The sequence below is a fragment of the Lathyrus oleraceus genome, chromosome 1 (assembly GCF_024323335.1).
Source record: "Lathyrus oleraceus cultivar Zhongwan6 chromosome 1, CAAS_Psat_ZW6_1.0, whole genome shotgun sequence".
Lineage (NCBI taxonomy): Eukaryota > Viridiplantae > Streptophyta > Magnoliopsida > Fabales > Fabaceae > Lathyrus > Lathyrus oleraceus.
Window position 1 is genome coordinate 17,749,046 of NC_066579.1, and position 25,811 is coordinate 17,774,856.

Sequence of the window (25,811 nt, forward strand, 5' to 3'; positions counted from 1 at the left end):
AGAGTTGGATAATTTGTATAATTTAAGCGATAGTCCAGGTGCTATGAAGCATATTAGAAGCAAAGAAATATTTTTGAATGAGATCTTTAAGTGTGAGGAAAGTTGGTGGAATCAAAGAACTAGAGCTTTGTGGCTTTAAAAACAAAGGTTCTGAGTGATTTTAAAAACAAATAGACAAGTGCATAACTAGCAAGATGGAAAATAAATAGATAATGAGCAGTCAGATAATAAAAAGAAAAAATAAATTAGAATGCTGATTAAAAGTCACTGTCATATCATATATTTAAACAAGCTAGGTTTGTATAGTAGATAGGATGGCTTTGGAGAAAAGTTTTTCAGAAGACTTGTTGGCCACTACAGAGTAGCTCACAAATTTGCCAGTGCCATCACAAGTCATCATTATCAACCCATCTTGAAATTCAATTAAACTCAACTATGAAACAAACACCAACTTCGAGAACATAAGGATTGGATTCTTCATTGCAACATCATTCTACTTCGCCCAAATAATCATCAATTTCAGCTGGTGTCAATACCCTGCAATATAATTAATTAACAAACTATTAACATGGGAAATCAGGCATTCAAAACAAAGACTTGAACTTGTCATTTTATGCACCAATACGCCAGTAAAAGATAAGTAATCTTTCTACTTACAAAATGCATTAGGAAGTTTTCCATTTGCATTGGTAAAAGGATAAAACTTTGATTAGATTCTTTATATTTTTGCAATCAGGTTTGTCAAGCAACAACTTAACATTGGATATTTTTCCCAATGTTAAATAGCCTCCATTAAAAAGATATATACTAGAATATATGAAGAAAGGAATGATTCCAAAACTTGGTGACAAGAAACAAAAACTTCCAGACTTGTTAGGTTGGTTGCAAGTTCAGTATTTTGATTTCCGAGTATAAACTTAAAAAACCAAAACAGGTTTGTCTAAAATGGAATTAATTTAGTTAACTTAACTTTAATACTGCTAGCTTATTTAGAAATAAAGAGTTTTTATTATAATTTTGTATTAAAACGTATCACACCCCAATCTATCCCCTACTTTTTGCATTTCATGCATCTCCCCTTTCCATCCTAATCTCCACTTGCCTAATTGTGGTAGTCGCGAGTGTTGGGTGGCAATGGCAAGCAAGGTCCATGAGTGGCAACAATGGCAGGTGGTGGGTGTGCCTAGCAGCAATGATTGCGGACAATATTTGATGACTGTAGAGAAGTGTTTTGTGGCAATGGCAACAGTGATGGTGGCGAGTAACTAGAGGAGCAGTTGGGGTGTTGGACAAAGATTCAGATTGGGCAACCAAAAGTTTAGCTCAAATTGATAAACCAGACGAAGCAAGGTTTAATTAAATAAGTACTTAAAAGGTAAAATACAAAATAGAAAAGTCAGCTAAATTATATTTTAGTGAACAAAGATATGCACCTGAACTTTTTGTCAGCACCAATTATGCCAATTTCAATGTTTTTTGCTGAGATCTGTCCCTCAAACCTAGAAACGCCAACAAAAGAAAACAAACGGAATAGTTTCAAAGACTAGGAAAGATCGGATAGTTTGCAAAATACAGTAAGGCAAACGAGACAATAAAAACAGAACATAAAATTTGTCAATGAAAAATGAAGAGTTATCACTCCCTGTCATTTTCAAATTTTCCAATCTAGCAAAGCTACCATACACTCTATATGGCAGGAAAAAACATTTTGATCGAATGAAAACAGAAACAAAAAATAGTATAAACTTATTTTGGCGTCCTAATTGACTGTAATATTTAAATATGATATTTCACTAAGGGTTTATTCAATACATAAACTTTAAATGGCATTCTCATACCCTTCCTTCAGTGTCAATATTGCTGTGTGGACTGCATCGTCGAGCTCCATATCATCCGTGTACCTACAATTGGAATTAAGAAAAAATTGAATCGATAGACGTTGAGGTATAATTGTAATCAACGATACTAACATCAAACAGAAATGAAAAGTTACAACCACCTCTAAAATTAAGTTTCGAACTGCGTAATGAACACAACAGACATAGACATCATACATTGATACACTGCATATTTATATACAATATTATCATCATTTATCTTAAAGCATACCTCTTCTCAAGAAAAGTCTTAGCATTAGAAACATTTTTCCCCATAGCGGAAGCTTTCCAAGAAAAATATGAACCAGATGGATCCACCTACACCAAAAACAAATTGACCAAAAACAACCTTCAACTTTCCCTTCTTTCTCTAAAAACTGCATTAACTTCAAACATTTCTAAGTGCAAGAACCCCTCAAAAAAATATAAGTGCAAGAAGAAGAAAAAGTCCAGTACAGCATCCTCAAACAGTAATACAAAGAACGCCGTGCACTTCACCAATGAATGAATATTGTCTAGACTTTTTACATGTACAGCATATCATACCTGATATAGTTGTGGTCCATTATCATCAAATCCAGCAACTAGCAAGGACACTCCAAAAGGCCTAACACCACTATCAGAGCAAAAACAGAAATATTAAAATTCCAAAGATAGTAAAGGGGGAAAATGTAAAGAAAAAGGAGCTGTTGAGTATAAAAATAAGAAAGAGGGTCTAACTAAGTTCACTGCACTAATTTAGAGGTTCATTGTGGAATTCAAGTAGGAACCAAAAATTTTATCAAAACAATTAGAGTTCCCAACAGTTGCATCGAAACTAACTCATGTCACTGTTATTGGAACAACAAATACAAGTTCTTTCGAAGTGGAAAATGTTTCAAGTTTCAGACACCTAGTCTTACACTCATTTCAAATTCCCCTCAACATTTAATGATATTGAGGTTTTTTGTGAAACGATCCCTCCAACATTTAATTTAGTTACAAAAATAAATATCTATTAACTTTGAAAAGCATCACAACTGATACTTCATGTTGATATTTGGCCCTTCTATTGTTATAAAAATAATCTTATGTTTAAAATTAAAGGATCTGAAATGAAACTGTAGTTGGAAAATTCTCGTGAGGGGATATATAGAAGACAAGTTGCGGAAAGAAAGACACTGTAGAAGTTGCGGAATTTACCAAAAACTCAAAGTTGATGAGAATAAAAGTAAAATGCTAATTTTACCTTGATTAGAGATAGTATTTTTCACTATCTTAATTTTTGTCTAGTTGGATGACATGTATACATAACAAAAACTTATATGAAATGAATAGATGAGCTGTGAAAACATTTCTGAAAGTGCAGACACTAAAAAACTGAGTTATTACCCAGACTGAGTAAATTCCTGCATAACCGCGGCAACTTCCCTTACTAGTTGAGTGACAGGGATTGGTTCCTGCAATTTTAACACAAATATTAGATAGCCTGCTTTTAATAAAAGATCCATAATAGAATACGAAAAGATAACAAAAAGACAGGTGGACTAGAAAATGTATACTCACAAAGATAAAGATTATCAGTAGCATAAATTGTGTATTTTTTAACAAACACGATTAAAAAGTACTTGGCATTATCCAGAAAAAGAAATGCTCTATGGAACATGTTATGAATGTGTAAAAACCAACACTCAGAATACATCCCCGCAAGGCTGTAACAAGAATAATTAAGATCCCATGGCTGAAGAGGAAATGTGTCCCAACTCATCAAGCAATAGGAAATAAGGGAATCAACATACTACATATGGACGGACATGTTATGCTACCAAATAACATTTAAACAAAAAAATTCATTCCAATTTTAAATTCCAAAGTGAAGGTGATAGATAACATTATAACTGAAGCATATTGACCAAATATAGGCAGAAAAGGAAGAATATAGCAATGTAAAATTATATACTGTACTTTATATAATCTGTGATACTGCTCAGCCTGTTTCCTGCTTTTTCGTACCAACACTCGGAAATCAGGACCCATGCCACTGAACAACAAAGGACAAAATTGAAGTCAATTAAATTTAATATCTGAAAATGATTTAAAGAAAAATAACCAGTCATATACGAAAAGCTCAACACTAATGGAAAATGCAGGCTACTAATAGACTATATATGAAGTTTCAAACACAAAGCAAACATCAGATTTATCTCTTATATAAAGTCTAAAGAAAACAGAGAAAAACATTGAATATAGCTTTCAGCAGTCATTTTCTATTTATTCATTTGAGAAACTGTTTGAAAGAGTTATTAGAAGAGAAGCCAATAGATCCTTTAAGCCATTAGATCATTTTTAGTGAGAATCTATTGAAATCCTAAAACAGACAGCAATGATCAATTAATAATATAGCAAAACGCTAAATACTATGAGTTTGCCTCATGCCCACATGCATATATGCTAAGTACCTTTACAAATTACATTAATATAAAAGCAGCATTTAACACTTCGCCAATGACAACACTTATTAATGTTCTGACTGAAAACATATGTTTTCCTTCTATCATTTCTTTACTCAGATTAAAGCATGTCATGCCTATTTCCATTGTATATATAATAAATGTTAAGACTTTTCACAAAAAAAGTTGAGTCACTTCCCTCAGGCTGCTTTTCCATCCGCTTCAATCGATATTGTATCTAGGAAACTGCTAGGATGTATCATTAAGTAGAATAAGTTCAACTGATCTGTTAGGGTTTGGTCCATTAGTAAGATTAGTTAGCTAGTAGAATAAGTTCAACAGATCTGTTAGGGTTTGGTCCATTAGTAAGATTTGTTAGCTAGTCTTTCAAGCTCTTCATGAAGTATTTCTATTCTAGTGGGGAATCAGTTTAGTAGGGTTCATTGAGTACTTCTGATGGTTTTGTAAACAAAAGGAGGGATCTTTTGAGAAGAGAAAACCCTTGGATAGAATTCTCTGTTATACATTTACTTTTCAATAATACACTCCTATTCTATAATTCATTAATTTCAATTTCTCCGGGTTCCTACTAGAAACTTCAATGGCATCTCGTGTTTAAGAACGCATTCAAAACCCAACCATCAACTGCCATTACATGAAGCAGCTACTATAGTACAACAAAATAATAATGCTGTAGAAATATGTTTTAACTTAAACATACAAACCTGTAAACAACACCAATATTTGGTGTTAATAACTGAATTTTCTGGACCTGCAATCATATGACAAAAAGTGTTACTCGGAATGTGTCAAATCTCAAACCAATGAAATGAAAAAACAAATATCTTCAAAGCTTTTTTTTATAAAAAGTAAGTTCACAAGCAGCTTGTAGAAACTAGGTAAAAGATCATGTTTTATCAGTGGCCATACCGGAAAATGTCCTTAATTATCCAGATATAATAAGAACATTTTCCACTTAGCAAATACTATTCAAAGAAAAATTAAATAAAAGCAATGTGGCATACTATATTTTGAAGTACTTGGACTAGGCATAGAAGGTTTTTTAGAAAAATTGAGAAAACAACAATAACAAATTAGAAAAGGATTTCGAATGATTTATTGGGATGCAGAAAAAGCATAAGAAAAAGATAGCACAAATATATTGATTACAACTTTGAAGAGGACAAATTAAAAAAAAAATTGGTCACATTCATAATATACAGAAATGGATCCAAAGAAAGAGAAACGTACTGATGCTTCATCAACCAAAATAGACGGCAGTTTCTTCTCTGTTGCAATGACAACTCCATTTGCAGCTGCATGAACCAAATACATAGTTACAAATAGCAAAAGTTGCAGACAATATTTCAAGAAACAAAACATCCATACAAACTCATGGAGTTAGAAAAGAAATAGCACAAACTGCAAACATCATAGCAGATCTTTGCAAACAAATGAACCCAATGCAAAGTCAACAAAGTATGCCGATAAGATACCAGCGCATAAATTTAACCGTAAAATAAGAAAGTTTCAACTCTAGCCTCCTACAAAACCTACTGATTCCTAATTTATAAATTTTAGATAGCACCTTTATCCCAAAACTTTTCCTCCACGCCATGTCAAATAAACTCAGACGGCCATAAAGAACTGTAAGCCTTCTTTATATAAATATACATAAAAAATCAACAGTGTACCCATATATCAGAGTTCAGACAACAATAATTGCAGATTTATTTGATCAAATGGTTTCTGATATGAAGGATAATATTAACCAATACGATGCGAAAACATTCACTTTAATGTTAAAGGGAATGGTAAGTTGCATGTTATGTTTACATTAACTATCGCATTTCTTTCTATAAATAGTATTAATTGGTGAAAGGATCATCTGCAATGAAAAATCCTTTTGGATTGGTAAAATCAATTTTTGCAAGTGTAGAACCAAACACGCACTTACTCACCTTTATCATAACTGAATTTTCAGTTCTTGTATTGATAGTGCTAGCAAATGATAATCATATTGATCGATCTTTGTTACTATGCTATGCTTTGTTGGATAGATGGAGAAATTTGAGAAAGAAATCAGAGAATCTAAATTTGAAGAGCTGATGAATAAACACTTTGCAGCTAGTTCTGTCTCTAAAGGGATTAATTGTCTCTCTTCGCGCTAAACCGATGAATATTCATCAAGTGCTCATGCACGCAAACAATTGCCTCCAACAGAGTTACTACCTATGCTCTCCGACAACTCCTACCACCATTTTATTTTGTCAACCGATATCATCTTGGCTGCTTCAGTAGTTGTTGCCTCTACCGCTCCGTCATCTGAAAAACCTTAAAATATAGACTTCCATGTCATCGCCGACAAAAAAACTTACAACGGTATGCACTCGTGGTTTGCACTAAATCGTCCCTCACCTACTATAGTTGAAGTCAAACGCATTCACCAGCTTGACTGCTTAACTAGAGAAAATGTTCTGGTACTTGAAGCCGTAGAAAGTCAAAATGGAATTAAGGATTACTATCACGGGAATCATCACTTGGGAGCCAATCTCAATGATACCAATCCACGTAAATTCGCGTCAAAATTGCAGTCGAGAAAGCCCAAGGTACATATCTTTACTCAACCATATCCACATATACATACCCGAGGTATGTTAATATTTTCTCCTTGAGTAGGAACTGAACCACTAGTCCATAAAATAATCTTCCGAATCTTATTTGTGCTGATTGTGTTTGTCTTGTGTGTGTTGAACACCTTTTTCCAAACCTTGACAAGGTGGTTTTTGGACGACGATGTTGTGGCTCAGCGTGATTTGTCTCCACTTTGGGAAATTGATATGAATGGAAAAGTTAACGGAAACTTGCAGAGGTGAAGATGATTGGGTAATGTCGAAGCATTTAAAGAACTACTTCAATTTTTCCTAACTACTTCTGTCATCCTATCATATATAACTAACCATTACTCTATCAGCTCTCATCACACAACCAATCAACAACACAAGTGTCTAATGTTTCCTAATATGATATTCATTCAAATTTAAAGCAAATGAAAAATAACCCTAAAGCAACATGTAGAGTAAAGAATAAAGGGTCAAAAGCAGATCCAATTACCTTTAATTCCGAGAGAAGTTTGTCCAGAGCCAACAGCAGTCAAAGCATGCTCAATCTGAACAAGCTTTCCAGAAGGACTGATCCATAACAAAACAGAATCAGTTCAAACATACACAACATTATCAATCAATTAAATCAACAGAGAGAGAGAGAGAGCTATAAACATACCTAAATGTTGTAAGAGAAAACGAGTATTGACTATCTCCCATGATAAATCTTTACAAACAACACAGCCTAACAATCACTACAAACAATGAATTTTTTATACAAACCCTAGTAAAAAACTCAAATTGTTTTGTTTTCCAAAATGTGAAATTTGAAGTGCGTATTGTGAGTGAATTGAATTAAAAGAAAAAGCAGTGAAGGAAAAAAATAGCAGCGATCTATTAAGGAGAAGGAAAAAGAAGGGAAAATGGTTGAAAACGAAACTAACCTGAGAAGTAGAAGGAGAAGAGAAAGAGTGTTACAGAGTTTGGAGATTCTGTGAATTGGCGTAAAAGAGAGAGAGAAGAGTAGGCAACAAGTCGAAAACAAAAACGGGCCTTGGGCTTCATCTCTTTATTTGTTATTTCTTATGAAAAAGATAAAACATTATGTTTACACCCCTTCAATTAAATATACTATCTCTAGTAACTATATAATAATTAATGTTTTATCTTTTTCATAAGAAATAAATTTATGTAATTAGGGGTACTCCTTCATAAATTTCTTTAAATTAAAATTTTCATTTTAGTAATGTTAGAATTTAAGTTATTTATTATTATTATTATTAAATTAATAGTTTTAAATATTATTTTTATAAAACTTTTACTAGCCATTAAGTTTATTTTTCTTACAAATTTTTTTGTTAGATTTAATCTCTAAAATCATACATCAATTTATATTCACTTTGACAAATAAAAGTTATATGGAAAAATGATGTGTCTCAAGTTTAATAATATATTTTTCGATTCCTTCTATGTTGTTGAAAGTGAAACCTATCAAGATACACTGAGATAGTATGGAGATGGATTTAGAAATTATTAATTTGTGAGTATTCTTATCCAATAAATTATATCGTTTCATAAATGATTTTTTATATATATTTAGATAACTTTAGTGGACATTAATTGACTTATAAAACTAATTAACTATGAAGTCTACTTATCGTTTATTAAAACGCCTTGAATATCCACTTTGTAATTTTTTGGTTTTGAAAATCAATTTTAAAATCAAAACTGGTTTTGCAAAATAGAATTGATTTTATTTTTAATTTTAAAATAGTTTTCACTAAAATTAAAAACAAAATAAAAAATTAATTTATATTTTTGTTTTAAAATTAAGACATTGCCACCAATGGTTGTCAGTCATTAATTATTCCACTATTTTAACCACAAATACTGGCATCTCAAATCACATTCAACATCATTTAACCACTTCTAATCATCACTTTATTCACTTATAATCTCTAATCTAATCATAACTAACCACCGCTATAGTCACCACTTATCACCATCATGATCACCTCTTACCATCACTCTGACCATTATCAACCATTAAGTTTACCATAGTTTACCATCACACTGACCATTGTCAATTACCAATCGGACTATCAAACAATAACATTGACTACAACTCTAGTCACCATTTTGACCACTATAAGTTACCATTGGTCATCACCACTAACCATTACTTTCACCATCATCGACGACTTATATTCTAATGGCCAACAATAACCACTTTAACATGCATCTTTCAACGATCACCACTTTTAACCAATTATTATTAAAATTACTACTAAAAATTATTGTGATATCTTATATTGAATTCTAGTATGGTCGAAGGGTAGCTTCTTGGTATGATAATTCAACAAGACCTTAGCATGTCGTTGAAGTCTGTTCACATGCCGGAGTCGAAATATGCTAGGATTGTTAGCATGTCGAATTGAGTATGTTTGTTATGCCCAATTGTTTAAGTTAGTTTGTTCTCTAAGTTAGCCCATGTAATGAGCCTATGTGTAAAAACCCTTTAGTTTAGTGTGTTAGTTTTTTTATAAATAGCATACTAGTCTTTCATCAATGTATAATGTAAATCCTAACTAGTGTGAGAGAGGTTATTTGCTACTCTGTAACACTTGTAATGTTGTTTCCAAAAGAAAGTAAAGAATATCAGTTTACAACCAACTTGTTATGTTCTTCTTACTTCCATTTTTTCTACTCTTGTGGATTTCTTCCTGATTAAGAAATTGATTATACTTTGTTATTCCAGCACCGTTTTCACAATAAATTAGTGCGGTGAGCGTGGAGAAGATGTCGTTCACAAAATATGAGATTGAAAAGTTCACCAAAGTGAACGGTTTCAGTATGTGACGCTTTAAGATGAAAGCCCTATTGATTCAGCAAGGTTGTTTAGAAGCGTTAAAGATAGTCGAAGTCATGAGCGATGCGTTAACAAACAAAGAAAAAATGACTATGGTATAGAAAGTCCACAACACCGTCTTATTCAGTCTTGGTAACAATGTTCTTCGACAGGTTTCGAAGGAGATGACAACATTAGGGTTATGACTGAAATTGGAAAGTTTGTACATGACCAAATCGTTGGTCAATCGCCTCTACCTGAAGCAAGCTTTGTATTTATTCAAGACGAGTGAATACAAAGTTATGGCTGAGCAGTTGGATATGACAAGTCCTTATTATTTAATGGTCAACAAGGATTGGTGAACCTTGATCATGTGTATCTACAGGGCATCTTCACCTCAGGAACTGTTTAATGCACCAAGCATAAGGTGACCTAACTCTCTACATATTGAAATTGGTCCAAATTTAACCATATCCTAGTTTGCCCATTATACTAGGATCTATGTGATCCGTTTCTCTATTGGTTGGAACTTAACCCAGACTAAAACATGAAGTACTAATTATTTATTTTAAACATTGCAAAGAAAACACCAAGGTATTGGATGTCATTAGCTTGAGTTTCAAAAGATTGATTGAAAAATACGAGAAATGATGTCTTAAAAATTTTAATCAATGAATGTGAGATGAAAAATATTCCAATTACAAATACATTGAGACACTTATTATATTACATTCAAGTAAATGCATTGCATCAAGTGGTTGACATACAACTTCAATAACTTAATAACATATTTAGATGTGAGATATGAATACTTATTTATGTAGTAAGTTAAATCAAAGAGATTCATTTTGTCGTTGATGACAAAGATAATTTGATTAGTTTTGCTCAATCTTATTTTTCAAAATTTTCTTCTTTTAAACTTAAGAAACTTGACAATCAACTTGATTATTGTATAAATGCGTTTCTATGAACAATTTTTTAATGAGAAAATGGGTGATATGTAAGTTTATTTTACATTGTCAATCAACGACCATGCATTCCGCAAAATCATATTGAAAATTTTAAAATATTTATATGATATGGCAAAATGATATATTCTTATTTGACGACTGTATAATTTTTTTTTCATGTTAATGTATCACCATTAAACCCTTTTTTAATTTTGACGAAATTATTAATCTTTTCAAATTTGTCACTAGAAACCGAAAAACATATTACTTATCTATAAATTTATACTATATTTTTTTATAAACGACCTAGGGACCCATCGACGACACGTAAAGCCCTAATACAATCAATCAGCTGAAGAACTCAAAACCACAGTCCATAGCAGCTTCTTCTTCCACTTTGCCGCAACAACCACCTTCCGACACGGTTCTCCACCACCCTTCAACCTTCTGTGAGTGCTTAACTCTCTTATTATTAACTTCCTCAATCCACACACACTCTTTCAAATTCAAAACAAACCAAAAATCACAACACCATGTCCAATAATCAAAACACCCCCTCTAACCCTAAACCTCCACCCAATTTCCCAAACCCCCAAATGGGTGTTGCTGGAAATTATCAAAATCAAAACATGATGCAACCCTTTATGCCAAACATGCAACAACCATCCCCCTATACGAATCCCCCAAATCAGTTACACATGCCTCCTCATATGCCCGGTTTTGCTCCTCAAAATAATGCAAATTACAATCCAATGTTTCCTGTTTATGGACAAGGACAACCACCTCCAATGAATTTCTCTCAAATTCAAGGACAAATTTTAGCTCAAAATATTATGACTTTGCTTCAGCAACCTAATATGAACATGAATATGAGTATGCCTGCACAATTTTCTGCACCATATCCAATGCAGAATATGAACCAACAGTTACCTATGCAAATGCAGAGACAAAACCCTTCTCAACCTGTTCCATATGGTATGCATCCTGTTCAACAACAACCTATGTTTGGGTTTCCTCCTAACCAACTGCCTCCTCATCCTATGGTCCCTCAAAATCCAACGTTTTCTGGAAATTCTCAGTTTGGTGTTGTGCCTGGAAATCAAGTCAGGCCACCGATTGCCCCAAATCCGGCAGCCGGGAACCCAAATGGTTTTGTATCAGGTCCTTTTCCATCTCAGCAGTTACAAGGGAATAGTTCTGTGCCACATAATACAAACAATGCTCAAAGTTCTGCATTTAGGAATTCACATTCACAGGTATTTTGAAACTGAATGTGTTTGTCTTTTCATTGCAGTGTTCTCAAATAGCGCGTTATAGCATTGTCCGAAGTGAAATTTTAACTAACCACAGTCGTTTAGTGATACATGATTTACTTTAGTACAAAGTGTTGTCAAATAGTGGTTATAGCCAGGTTTGTCTTAAACTTCCGGAGGCCCTGTGTAGGTTAGCCAGAATTTAGCTGTAACAAATAGAGCGGTAACCTACCTTGCACGCTCTCAAGTATGATCCTGACTATATTAGGGCCTTAGCACTAGTGTAGCAAAATTTGAAGTTGAATATACTTCTACTTTCTGTGATCAGCTATTGACAACATTGCTTTAATGTGTATTAGTCATGTTTATCAATTTGCTACCTATAACCGTAAAAGGATTTAGTTTAATGCAAATCTGAATTGTCGCTGCAGGAAAATCCTAATAGCAATGTCAACACTAATTTTGCAAACTCTAACTGGAAAGGATCGCCAAACAATAACTTCAAAAACAAACAAAATAGAGGGGGATCTCAAGGAGGGTATGTTATTTTCTTCTCTTTTATTACTCTTGGTTTATTGCGATGACAATTTGATGACTTACATAGTTTTCCTGTGATTTGGAATCACTGTCTAATTCATGTAGGTTCCAGAAGTCTAAATTTCGTGATAACAACAAAGGAAACAGGAGAGCAGGGTTTTCAAAAGATCGTAAGGGTAGAGGTTTGAACTCTTCTACTTTGTATTGAGATGAAAACAATTTTCTGCTGTTAGACTAATGCTTGTGAGAAAAAAACAGGTCTCAACAATGAGAGAGCAGGAACTTTTGGTTTAAATTCTGAGGAACATCAGCAGCAACCACAAAGGTAGCTTTAACATTGTCCGACTTTCCAATAATATCTTACCAATCTTTTACTTCCTATCACTGCCTCTCATTCACCAATCATCCACCAAAATCTAATTTTCGTTACTTCTATAAGTTACAAGGTGAATCGGCAATAACTGATTCTCAAAAGTTCTGTTAATTGGTTCACAAGTTCCAATTCGCAGGTGGGAGAAGGGAATTAGGTTTCACTACTTCAGAGCTTTCACGATTTTGGTTCCGAACCTAAATTTTAAATAACCATCCAAATGGAACAGAAACCTCATTTGTGGTGCTGGTTTTAGTAATCATGTATTATTTCCTCATCAGGGTTTAGTTCGATCTTTGCACCGATAATATCATAACACTTACGCTTTTATTATTTGTCCTTCTAATCATTAGATCCTATTCTGCGACTTATTCTGAGCAAGAAATTCTACGATGGCGTGACGCACGGAGGAAGAATCACCCTTCCAGAGAAAAAAATGAGAAGGTTTCAAACAATCTACTCTATCTGCTTGTGTTTATTAAAATGTTATTGACTAATTAATAATAACCAAATTACTACTTGCAGACGCAGAGTGAACAATCGAAAGACTCCAAGTGCATTGATAGAGAGGTTTTACAAAGAGAGGTATACTTATTGATAGAGAGGTTTTGCGATACGCTAGTTTGTTCAAAATGTTGTCGGATAGCCACTATAGCATTATTGCATAACAAAGTTTGAATAAACAGCTATTTTCTGCGTTTCGCAGTCGACAACACTGCATAGTTTTGCAGATCTCGAACTTAGCATATATTTTTGTCATTGCAGCTCAAAGAGGTTTTAGCAAAGCAAGCTGAGTTGGGAGTTGAAGTTGCCGAAATACCTTCATACTATCTGAAGAATGCTGCAAATCAAGGCCTTCAGAGTGAAGAGAATGAAACCCCATTTACCAACAAAAGAAAATTCAAAAACAAGGCAAGAAGGAATCCAAACAAAAGGCGTCGGAACGGCAAGAAGCAGAAGCTGGCTGACAAAGATTTTTTAGAAAACAAGAAGAAGCCAACTTTATTACAGAAACTCTTGAGTGCAGATATAGTGAGGGATCAAAGCTACCTGTTTCAGGTTTTCAGGTTCATGACAGCGAATTCGTTCTTGAAGGATTATCCTGATAAGCCTCTGGTATATCCACCAGTTTTGGTAAAAGAAATGGGGTCTGAAGTTTATGATGGAAAAAAACATTTGCATGGCGGAAAAGATGTTGTTGAAGATGGTACCAAGGGAATAGTTGAAAAATTTGTAAAGGATAGTGGTAATGAAGTTGAAGAAAGTGATGATGATGGTGATAATGGAGATGGAATGGTTGAGTTTGAGGAAGAGGAGGGGGAAATTTTAGAGTAAAACATGATGTTTGGTTTATGTTGTTATTTCAACAAAGCTTTTGAATAGGAATGATTGTAATGTTGTGTTAAACCATTTTTGTTTCCATCATTGTTTTAACATTATGCATATGTTATTACAGTGTAGAGGGGCATCTTTGTTTCCATCATTGAAGATAGTTATTGAGAATTTATATGATCATGTAGTTGGATATGTGGATCTGTAGAAGTAACTATTAGTGGCACACATTGCATAACTATGCAACAATAGAGGGTGTTTTTCTTTTTTGGGGATAGACTCTATCATATTCAATTAAGGTATATTATAGTGACACATTTCATCCGCCAATCCAAACAATGAAATATAACATTATTCAGTGAATTTAATTGATATACATTGCCAGTGTAAAGATTTTTTACACTATCAGTTAATCACAACTAATGATTTATTTGAAATGTTTGACTTTTATTTTGAACATTTAAAAAGTAATACAAACGGATGATTGTGATGAATTGACAGTGTAAAACTTTTTACACTGACAGTGTATAACAATTAATCTCTTATTCAATTTCATTCCGTATTTCGTCAATTCAAACATAACGATAAAGGTTTGTTTTTTATTCAAAAAGAAGCATGTTTTGTCACCCATACTGCACGGAGGGCAACAAAGTCACGTGCTAGACACTACTTTCTCTGTCCCAATCTTCCCACTACTTTCTCTGTCCCAATCTTCCCATGAAAAATTGGTTCGGGAAATCTGAACCCTAGTTTTATTTTTCACTATACTTCCTCATTCCTTTTAAAAAAATATTATTATTATTTTTATTAAGAATAAGGCTTGGGCCATCTTAGTAGTGAGACAATTTTTTTAGGTTGTCTTCACCATAGTAAAAGTTCAAAAATATCCTTTGTGTTCAGAGAGAGAGAGAGAGAGATATTCAAACATATTTTTTTCCACATCATTCAGCGCAAATGAATGAGTCATCTTTATTTTGTCAAAATTTAATTCGGAGATGTATCTCCGTATACCGTAAAGGTAAGTCTGGAGATACATCTCCATAAACATTGTTAATTTAAAATTCAGTGGGTGTTACGGAGATGCATCTCCGGACGTGTTTTATACATTAACCCGTGTCAGATCCTCCCCTCTTCCTCCTTCATTTTCTGAATACTCTGAGCTCTTTTGTTGCAACCCATTTTCAAACTCTATTTGAGCAAGTTTCATCAAGTTCACCCACTTCATTCTACTTCATTTGCTGCAAAGTTACTAACTCCATTCAAAGTCTTCAATCACAACTCTATTATGGTAAGTTTACCATTTCATTTTTTATGTGTTTTGAACGATATTTTAGGTATCATAGGTTGTTTAAGCTGCATTAGATATTAGTACAATCAAAATAGACACCTGATATAAACATGCATTGCCATTTGGTTGGAGGTTAGGGCAACAATGAGGTTTCTGCCATTACTGAAAATTGCGAGTTCCTCCGGATTTTTGTTTGGTTGCGTTTTGGTTGATTTTTTTATGTGACTTTCTGGTTTATTATAGGTGCAAAGGATGAAAACAACCCTGACAGAATTAGGCTCGACCGTGTGTCCCAATACACATGTGTTCGATGTGAGAGGGCCAGGGCCACGAGGCTATGGTCGATGATTCCTTGTTTGATGGTTCACAAGATCGAGGTTCACAACCATCGAGTTCTACTTCTTGTAGTTGTCTGTCTCAGGAATCTACTTCATGGGACCATGCGTCCCCTGCTTATGAAGCCCTTGAAGCCCATGATAAATTCGCTGCTGATGCCCGTGTAGATGGTTATCCAGGTGGCCCACTTGACACCTTCTTACTTCATTTATATGGAGACCATGCTGCTACGCATGTCTGGAAAGGAGAAGTATATTTATTTAACTTTGCATTACATATGTTTAAAACTAATTTAATCGTGATTGATGGTGATATTTTTTTTTACATAAGCGTCCATGTTTAAAATTCGTAAACCATAGAAGGAAGATATTAGATTTGGAATACCCCGTGCTGATTGGGTCAAGAATGTTATCCATTACTCTAGTCTTGCTGATTGGGTCAAGAATGTTGCTTACAATACCATAAACCTTGACATGCATGCGGAATTTTCAGAGAGATGACATTTAGAGACATCATCTTTCCCATTCCTATTGGCGAGATGACCATCACCCTGAATGACGTCTCATGCCTCTTGCATCTTCCCATCAGAGGAAAATTACTGGACTACATAAGGCTCAATAGCCAACGAGATGATGGTTACATATTTGGATGTTGAACCAACTAAGGATGCAAATGAGGTAGGTGACACTATAGGGGCTCATACTATATTTAATTTTTTGGAAGAACTCTGTATAGACCACTCGCAAATGGCGCTGGATGTTAAAGTTGATGGTATGCTGGTTGATTACCACCAAAAATGTTCATTGAGGAGTTACCTCTTATTCCTGGTTGGCACATCCATGTTTGTGGAGGAAAGTACAACCTACGTCAATATGGTATATCTTAGTACTTTATCAACTTGACGACCATTCAGAAGTACAACTGAAGGGCCTCCTGTTTGATATACATGTACTCGAAGTTGGGCGAGGATTGTCTTTGGAAGACAAAGCAGATGTCATAAAGTTGCACATTACTTATGATAATTTAATTTTACTAATATTTTCATAATCATTTTGTTACACTTGTTATTAATATTTGGTTTGAACCATTTTAAACGATGGATCATCTCCCAATTTCCTTGCATCTTCTAGTGGGAACCCGTGCCTGACTACACTAAGGATTGACCATGTGTTGCCGCATTTTCCCCGCACAGAGGGAATCAGGTAATCGAGCAATTCTGGGTGTATCTTGACCGTCATGTAGCAGATGACACTACCTTCTGCTCATACGAGAGTCACTGCCAGACGCGTCAGTTGAAACTCATTTTGTTATACTCTGGATGGATGGCATATGGGCCAATTCTGATGTATTTGTATCTTCTCGAGTAAGTGATACGCCAATTTGGGTATTTACATATTATCTCGAGACACACCTCAGAGTCAGTTCCTTCCATCGTCTGCCGCAGAGATCTTGATGTGATACTTGAGGATTTCAAGAGTCATTTGGTAGCAGCGGAGTATCGCAAGATGTCAACTCCTATACATTTTGCCTATGTAGGCGACTACAGGACTTGGTTCTATAGGATGTCACACCCTACAATGACACCAGAGGCTCCTGGAAGATCACCTAGGCCTTCTAATCAGGAGGTGCTATAGGCTAGGGATGACCACACCCAAGACGTGAGCAACATTTGTCGGTATATTATGGATATGGAAAGATTGGGCATAAAGACATGACTTTTTGAGGAAGGCAATCTCCGGTTGGCCCCCGTAGAAGACATTATTGTTGAGGCACATAATTCCTTACAATAAATGTAGAGAAGTTGTGGATTACACATACTCGGTAGGTTATGTTTAGTTATATTGGTTTTTGTATTTTCTGAACAAGTTATGCATGGCAATTACATTTTGATTTTACTTTAACTAATGTCTAACTTTTTACTTTCATTTTACTTTAATATAACTTGACCTAAAAAAATTACAATGTTGGGACAATGTTGTTGGCTTGAAACCAATCAGGGGATTTCCGGAAATGCATCTCTGAAATATCTCATGTCATATAAAATAAACATGCTTTCAATACCTTTAAATTAGTTCGGGGGTATTTCAGAGATGCATCTCTATATACACCCCAAAATTTTTACGAAGATACATCTCCGGACCATATTTTGACAAAAATGGGGTGAGTGGCTGAATTACGAAGGCTTGTGTGATTTAAGGTGCGTCCGAAGATGCATTACCGGATACATGAGGGCATTTTCAAGTTTCTAGAGGTGTGGGGCGCACCCCATAGGGTGGAAATAGAATTTCCCTTTTTTTATTATACTTCCTCGTTCTTTTTTCACAAGTATGCATCTCTCTCTCTCTCTTCTCTCTCTCTCTCTCTCTCTCTCTCTCTCTCCCCTCTCTCTCTCTCATTCTCATTTTGCTGGATATTTTGAAATTTCTATATAATTTGTTGTTTTTGCTGGATATTTTAAAATTTCTATACAATAGGATCTAAATGCATGAATTCTAAGCATTTATACCAAATATATATCAAAACAAGTTTAAGTTTTTACTAGTTTTTTGGTGTGGATAAAATTATGATAAATATGATTGTAAATGGGGTGACACCATATTTTTACAAAAGCTCGATATATAATAGGTGTGGCACCATATATTTAGGAAAACCCCAGTATAAGGGCCCATTTTTCTCAAAACAATTGGTATAAAGTGCATGTGCCATCGATTTTTTTTAAAATACAGTAGGCTACTTTATTTTTATTGATTAATAATTTTTTTTAATGAAGATAAAAGTAAAAAACAATGAAATTTTCCCTAGATTGAGTCACAAACTTGTTAGTGCTCATGTTGAGAGATCTGATGTCCTGATGATCCTTTGTGTATTAGGACAAATATATTAAATCCTACTAGTTCTCACCGTAGGAGGACCAAAGAGATTCCTAGACCACATACTCTTTGCCGTAGATGTGGTAGATGGAGATGCTTCAAATGCGATGACTAAGAGACATATGTTGAAGAGCCTGATGAAGTGTCTTACCATATAGTGTTGCATAAGTATGATGCATGTGAATATCATTAGGGCCATGCACGAGAGGATGGCCTAAATGGTTCCCAAGTAGGTCGTATGACCTGATAACGCTGACATAGTATTGTGATGATGATGTCTTTCAATATGACATGGAGAGTTATAACCTTGTTAATTTAATTAAATTTAATTTATTAGGTCATGATTATAATAAATGATATTTTATGATTTAATTTTTACAAGACCACATCCTATTGAAGGTCCATACCCATGAGTTGAATCTATAGAACATTTTGGGGGTGCAGATGTCTGAGGAGGTCAAGAGTTTAGTGGATGTTGTTGATCAGATGCAGCTGGTGCGATGTTTGCTCACTATGCATGACACTTCTTTGTTATATACTTTTGTAGAACAATGTCATAAAGAGGCATCTTCATTCTATCTTTCATTTGGGGATACGACCATCACCATGGATAATGTGTTTAGGTTATTCCATATCCTCATTGTTGGTAACTTCTTTATCCCTCTAATGATGAGTGTTGAACTTGATGCCATGAGTGTAAAAACATATTTGGGGTTACACGAGGAATATTTTTGGAGAAGTTTAAGTTTAACATGAATGCTCATTATGTCTTTCTTGGCTTCAAGAGACTTATACATCATTGGTGGATCATGGTATATACTAAAAGGTCTCTAGAGTAAACATGATGCATCTGGTTATATGTACTATTTTGGAAGATAAGTCACATGACAACATTTTTGTGATATATATATATATATATATATATATATATATATATATATATATATATATATATATATATATATATATATATATATATATATATATATATATATATATATATATATATATATATATATATATATATATATATATATATATATTTATGTTTATCGGCCCTGGACTCCATGATGGGCATGAGGATATGTTGCTCTGATAGTTCTCTACCACGCCATTAGAGAGGCTAACACATTTGAGACGAGGCAACTTGGTGGTTATATGAGTCTCTTTCATGTATAAATATTTCATATATTTTTTTTATAGATATTTATGTAAATTTGTGTAGCTTAAATTGTATATTTTAATGCAGTGTTGGATCTCTGAGCAGTTCTCCTCCATTTGTGACAAGCGTGACAGAGGCTATATCCCAGATGGCTATCTACAAACAACCATATGGTTTTCCAAGCATGCTTACCCAAGAGATGTTTAGGAATACAATCACATGATTCATGCTCTCACCTAAGATGATATCATCAAGACACCATACACAAACCATTGCATGCACCAAAAGTTTGACGACATATTCTCATGTTATCTATATTGGGAGAGTGCAATGACTTCTTACCTTACTGAATGGCGTCTCCACCAATTTGGCTACATCTAGGGCATACAATGACTAATCCATGTTGTACCATCCAGTGTTTATTAGTGGTTGTTTTCTATCATGGTGAGTTGTATTAGTGTGATTAGAAAAATTGTAGTGGTTATGAAATTTCCTGGATAATGCCTAGATTGGTACTTAAAGTGCTATTATAGGGTATAATATCTTCTCGTCACCTCTCCTAGTTCACTCGACCCTTCATATATTTTATGATTGTTATATCTTGTTGAACCTTTAGATGACATCATACTTTTGTCTCCACCAACTAACATAACTGATTGAAGGATGATGCAAATGATAACTCTTGTTTTTCATAACCTGATGGGTGAAGTTTATGCTATAACAATGTGGGTTACACACATTACACATGGTGGGCTGATGTTATATGAAATATTTAAATGTGTAAGTATACACAATCAAAAAGTAGCAAGTGATATAAAAGTAAGAGTATCAATCCCCCAAAGATTGTAATAACTTAAGTTGATTCTCAAATCAAAATCTTGTGAATAACCATGAACAAGAAAGGTGACAATAATAATAGGTTGCTACAAATATAGGTTGAAATAAAATAAATGATAAATGATGATGAATAAGTTAAACCAATAGTAAGAGGCATGTTGGATAATGATAGATCTAATTAAGTTCATATTTTGTGTGTGTCTGATGAGATATGTCGTGACAGATGAGGCGGAAAGTGATACAGTTGTGTAAATCTACAACATCAAAGCATATGCACCAAGTCAAGGGAAAAACTCTCAAGGTCTCACAATAACATTAAAGCATGTCTATTCTCATATTTTGATTTCCCCTATGGTTGTAATCTTTTATTTCTAAAGTGACTAATATAATGAATATGTCTATCCTACTATTTTGAACCATATTTACTTATGAAATCTGCTAGTTAATAGGTCAATCAACCCTTAACCAACTTTTACATATTTCTAAGGTGATCAAACAAAGAAATAAATATATAACATTAAGTCACATAATAAAATTCATCACTTAAAATAACACCATTTAACATAAAATACTTCTTTTTATTAAACTTCACATTGTTCATAATAAAGTGTTTTAGCTCATGATGAGCAAAAGAAATACAATAACACAAGTTCTTACATTCAACATTTATAAACACAGATGAAAATATATATAAACCAAAGTATGACACTTTACTCCTTACAATCTCTCAATCAGCAGAAGGCGAGTTGTGTCATGCCAAGAGGCCCAACACTTCTTCAATGGAGGAGAATGGAAGGAACTCTTCACTATCGATTCAAACTTCTTCTTCTTTTTCAATAATATATTTTTATAGCAATTTCTCAAGTCTTTCAACTTCTTAACCTCTTTCCATTTCCTCAAAGAGGTTCCTTTTACACCCTCTGACTTTTAGGGTTTTGTCTTGTCATTGGATCATAGGCTTTATGGATATTCCTTGCTACTGGCCCAATAAACATAACATATTCCTTATTCTTTCCTTCAAATTAGTTCCAAGTAGTACAATTTCCTCCAACATGCAGGGAATAAAACATTATGTGGCAGGTCTGTTGCATAGACAAACAACAACATGCATCATTCTGTGCATATCAACTTTTGTAGAATTTTATCTTGTAGTGCTTGATCTTATCCATACAAGGTTATAGCTCGCCTACACTTCAATCTTCACATGGTTTCCACGTTTTCCCTAATTATAAGGACCTTCATTCCTTGCAAACTCCTTGACACCTAAGACTTTGCTAAAATTTGAGTTAGAAAGAACACTCTCGGTCTCTCGTGCCAGAACTTATTATAAAGTCGTTCTACACAAGTGACAAATACATAAAAACACACAAAAGAGAGCACTTATTATGCTCTTCATAAAATGGTTTAAAACAACAAAATGAACTTAAATTATCCTAATGAAACTTGCTAATAACAAAATAAAGTCAACTATTAAGGGATTATATCACTCACAAATAGTGAGTTATCACACCTCCAAACTTGAATCATTACATGTCGTCAGGTGATGCGATAGACAATATCACGAAAAAAATACATCTTTCATCTCTTACTCTAGCAGCACATTTCGTGTAACTAGAGATTTTTCTCAAAGAAATACATCCAAAAACTGGCACAACTTGGTATTTGTTATAACTAAGCTTTGTTAGTGCATGTGTGTAACCCATGATGTTTCTTGTCATTCCGGAAGTCTTCATTCAAGATAATTAGCCTAAATCCTAGTTTGGTTATTCTATCATATGGTCTAAGATTTCATTTTTCAGTTTCAGTATGGGGGATTAAGTAGCTTACTTTATGTTTTGGCTTTTTGGTTCATTTTCAACTTGATGGTTCCACTTGCATCACTTGCTTTAGTAACTTTTTCTAGATGCTCCACCTTTTCACCTGATGGGATCTCACTTGTAATTAGTCCGACTTGTTACTAATGGTGAAGACATTCATTGTTCCTCCAATTTCGGGCACAAGAACTTTATTCACAATGATGTTTGGCATTTTCATCCTTTTTTAACACTTTTATGTGTTTCTCTTTATTTTAATATGCATTAGTAAATGATATAGATCCATTTGCTAGCCATATTTACCAGTGTTTTTCTCCATTAAACTAAACCTTTCAATGAATCTTCTTCCATAATTTACAACAATTCAAACTTCTTAAGAGACTAACTACTTTTCTGACTTCTTCTAGCGTGACTAGAGCTATCACTTGGTCATAATTTTTGTGCATTAATTCTTAATTAAGACCCTGTTTCCAATATTGTAAGCAGTCAAATTATAATTCTTCTAAGTTATTTTAGATATTTTTTTTCTATTTTTGAGATGAAGTTGGGTACTTTACTTATTTCTTTTTGTTCTTTTCATTTCATTTTTTTTAGCAAATTAAACAACAAAACACAAACAATTCATTGATTGATAATTAAAAATGAGACATGAAAACATAATTGAAATTTAAGCTAATATGTGCCTTCACCCCAAACTTAAAGTAAGGACAACGTCCTCACTGTCAGTTTTATGGGTTATGGCACATCAGAAAACAAAAAGTAAACTAGCAACAAACTAAAAATGATGGGTTAGAAATACCAGCCAGGCTTGAATCCTACTGCTTTGTCTGGTTGGTCGTTCTTTTTCATCTCTCTTCCTCTTCTTTTCATCCTTCTTCTGCTTGCTCTTGGTGTGGGTTCCCTCTGATCGATCCTCCTCTTCAGAAATAACAATAAATTTGTCTTTTGCTTTTGCTTTTGGAGATGACTCAGTGGTCCTTTATTGTTCTTCTGTTATGGGCTTAGTGACATGTTATGTCACGTCAGACAATCCAACTTTATTTTTGCTTGTTCTAGAGTACTTGGCCTTAGTTTTCACTAGTTCAGTGTCCTTTGGGATTATAGCTCCTTCTGGAACACCAACAGTTTTCAGAGACTCCCACGCTTCATAATAATTTCCTATCATCCCAATGGTCATGAAATATGAGTTTGCATCTTTGAATAACTCTCCCATTTGGTATTGCTCCCATGCTTCCTTGGATTTAAATAGTGTTGGAAACTTAGTGCTTTCTTCATCCTCATTTTGTTGAAGGTCTTGTTCAGGTTGAGCTTTGTCTACTTTATTATGTTCTTCTTCACTTGGAACCTGCACCTGAATAAAAAACACATTGTCCACAATAAGTTCAACTTCTTTCTCCATTTCCACTTGCTCTTTGTTGATCTCTTCTTCCTTATTCTCTTCAACATTATTTTATTTGTTGTTGTCTTTCTCCTTTTCATTATCTTCAACATTGTCCTTGTCTTCATCATTGTTCATTTCCTCCTTCTCATTTTGATTGACTTCCTCACTCAACTCTTCTTCATTAACCAATTTTGGTTCATTCTCCTTTAGTTTCTCTTCAATCACGATTTCTTCATCCACCTCCTCTTCCTTTTCACTTCCAGTCAGCTCATTCATGTCAAAATTTGTTTCCACCTTTGGTTTTGCTTCCCTTGTTCTCTTTGTTGGATTCTTGTCTTTCCTTGATACTTTCTTATGTTTCTTCTTTTTCCTTAATGTTTCACTCTATGGCGCATCAGAAGTCACCTATGGGATAGGCCTAGTCATAAAAAAGGATACCTTCTTTTTCTTAGTGTTTTCCTTTTTATGTTTCTTCACCGGGTTACAATCAAAATGATCTTTCTTTTCAGGTTGCTTCTCACGGGTGTTGGTTTCTTCAGCAGGTTGATCTCCCAAAATATTCTATGGGAATATTAAGGGTCAGCTCATCACTTCACCCTTGAAGAGAGTGTACAACCTTGTATGCCAAGTGTGTTAGTCCTTAACAAACTTATAAAACTCTCGTTAGTCCACTTGAATTTGTTGTAGAGTTTCCCATAAGAGTTCTTCATTGTTACATGAAGAACTAACTTCTGTTTTTTTGTGTATCTCTGGATAACTCTTTTTACCTTTTTCCTACAACAAATTCAAGAAAACAACTTTGTCAGAACCAGCTTGGGGGTTACTAGTCTCATTAGTTGGGTTGTCTAGGACTCCATGTATCTTGCAGAGAGCGGTAATCAAACAGAGGAAGTATAACATTCCATCTTTTTTCTTTGCACAAACATGCATTTCTTGGCAAATAATCTTAACAATGTTTATGGAGGAACATGTGGGGATACAGTGAAGCAAAATCAACATTCCTTTGTTAACAATTTCATTGTGGGATGTAGGCATTAAAGAGTGCTTTAAGAATTGATACCAAACCTTTGGAATGGGTTGCAAGTCCAGGTGTATAATAGTTTTCTCAGCATATTTGTTTCTATCAAGCCCAGTAGTTCCTGGAAGACACAAAGGTTTTATGACTACATATAAATCCATATCATCCATCTTCTCAAAAAGTGATTAATAGGAGTCTTCAACATTTTGCACTCCAAACACCATGTTGTTTGTCTTATCTGAGTATTGGACTAATCTTCCTCTTACCGACACTTCCAACTTCTTTTGGGATATACCGCTCAGATTGGAGTAGAACTCCTTCATAATTTGAGTGTTATAGGAAAGAGGGTGTTTGTAAAATATTTTCTATTTCTGCCATGTTATGACATGCCTGATCTCATCAGTAAGACCAATGCCCTCATCTTTCATGTAAAACTCGAATTTGATAATTATTTTTAAATTTTTGCTGAAATGTGTGAGCATCTCATAAGATATATGGAACAATCCCATTTTGATGGGGATAGACTTTCAAATCTAAAAGTATGATTTTTTTTTAATTGAAACTTTCCTTATTAAACCTAAAGTCCAAATCACTAGGACTCTTTCTCTTGATAAATTTAAAAGATAAAACAAAAATCAAATTAATTATATGCAAATACAAAATTCAATTAATTTAATTCATATATAAATTAATTATATGCAAATACAAAATTCAATTAATTTAATTCATATATAAATTAATTATAGGTATTGTTAACATAATTTAATTTTGTTTTGTTCACAACTAGAAAAGATTTGTTGGAGTGGATTTGTACTTTCGTTGCGGTGGAGATTACCAATGGAATTGTTGTTAATAGGTATGTTGACTTAACGATTTTGATAAAAAAAATTGACGGAAAGGATCAAA

The 25,811-nt window shown here is 33.9% G+C and overlaps 2 protein-coding genes and 2 long non-coding RNA genes across 6 annotated transcripts; 2 read left to right on the forward strand and 2 right to left on the reverse strand.

Moving 5' to 3' along the window:
• Positions 1-225: 225 nt before the first annotated feature.
• Positions 226-7,960, reverse strand: LOC127130131 (proteasome subunit alpha type-2-A). Of its 2 annotated transcripts, none has more exons than XM_051059222.1 (12): positions 7,854-7,960; positions 7,589-7,654; positions 7,421-7,497; positions 5,558-5,622; positions 5,032-5,078; positions 3,822-3,897; positions 3,249-3,316; positions 2,424-2,493; positions 2,110-2,195; positions 1,839-1,901; positions 1,434-1,499; positions 226-537 (listed from the first exon to the last, which is right to left on the reverse strand). In XM_051059222.1, the coding sequence occupies exons 2-12, from the start codon at positions 7,627-7,629 to the stop codon at positions 489-491; spliced, it is 708 nt and encodes a 235-aa protein (XP_050915179.1). In that variant the 5' UTR covers positions 7,630-7,654; positions 7,854-7,960; the 3' UTR covers positions 226-488. The 2 variants fall into 2 exon arrangements, with proteins under 2 accessions (XP_050915179.1, XP_050915217.1); XM_051059260.1 differs by having other exon boundaries at positions 7,589-7,664; positions 7,854-7,951.
• A 3,044-nt stretch (positions 7,961-11,004) lies between these two features.
• Positions 11,005-14,394, forward strand: LOC127130259 (uncharacterized). 2 transcript variants are annotated; one of them, XM_051059321.1, is made up of 7 exons: positions 11,005-11,963; positions 12,392-12,498; positions 12,603-12,679; positions 12,756-12,822; positions 13,221-13,311; positions 13,393-13,452; positions 13,633-14,394. In XM_051059321.1, the coding sequence occupies exons 1-7, from the start codon at positions 11,241-11,243 to the stop codon at positions 14,200-14,202; spliced, it is 1,695 nt and encodes a 564-aa protein (XP_050915278.1). In that variant the 5' UTR covers positions 11,005-11,240; the 3' UTR covers positions 14,203-14,394. The 2 variants fall into 2 exon arrangements, with proteins under 2 accessions (XP_050915278.1, XP_050915323.1); XM_051059366.1 differs by having other exon boundaries at positions 12,603-12,673.
• Positions 14,395-21,249: 6,855 nt separating this feature from the next.
• On the reverse strand, positions 21,250-23,437 carry LOC127130429 (uncharacterized). Its single transcript, XR_007806474.1, has 2 exons — positions 23,306-23,437; positions 21,250-21,966 (listed from the first exon to the last, which is right to left on the reverse strand). It is a non-coding gene; the product is annotated as an uncharacterized LOC127130429 (long non-coding RNA).
• A 224-nt stretch (positions 23,438-23,661) lies between these two features.
• On the forward strand, positions 23,662-25,376 carry LOC127130385 (uncharacterized). The gene is made up of 2 exons (XR_007806463.1): positions 23,662-23,808; positions 24,397-25,376. It is a non-coding gene; the product is annotated as an uncharacterized LOC127130385 (long non-coding RNA).
• The last annotated feature ends 435 nt before the right edge of the window (positions 25,377-25,811 follow it).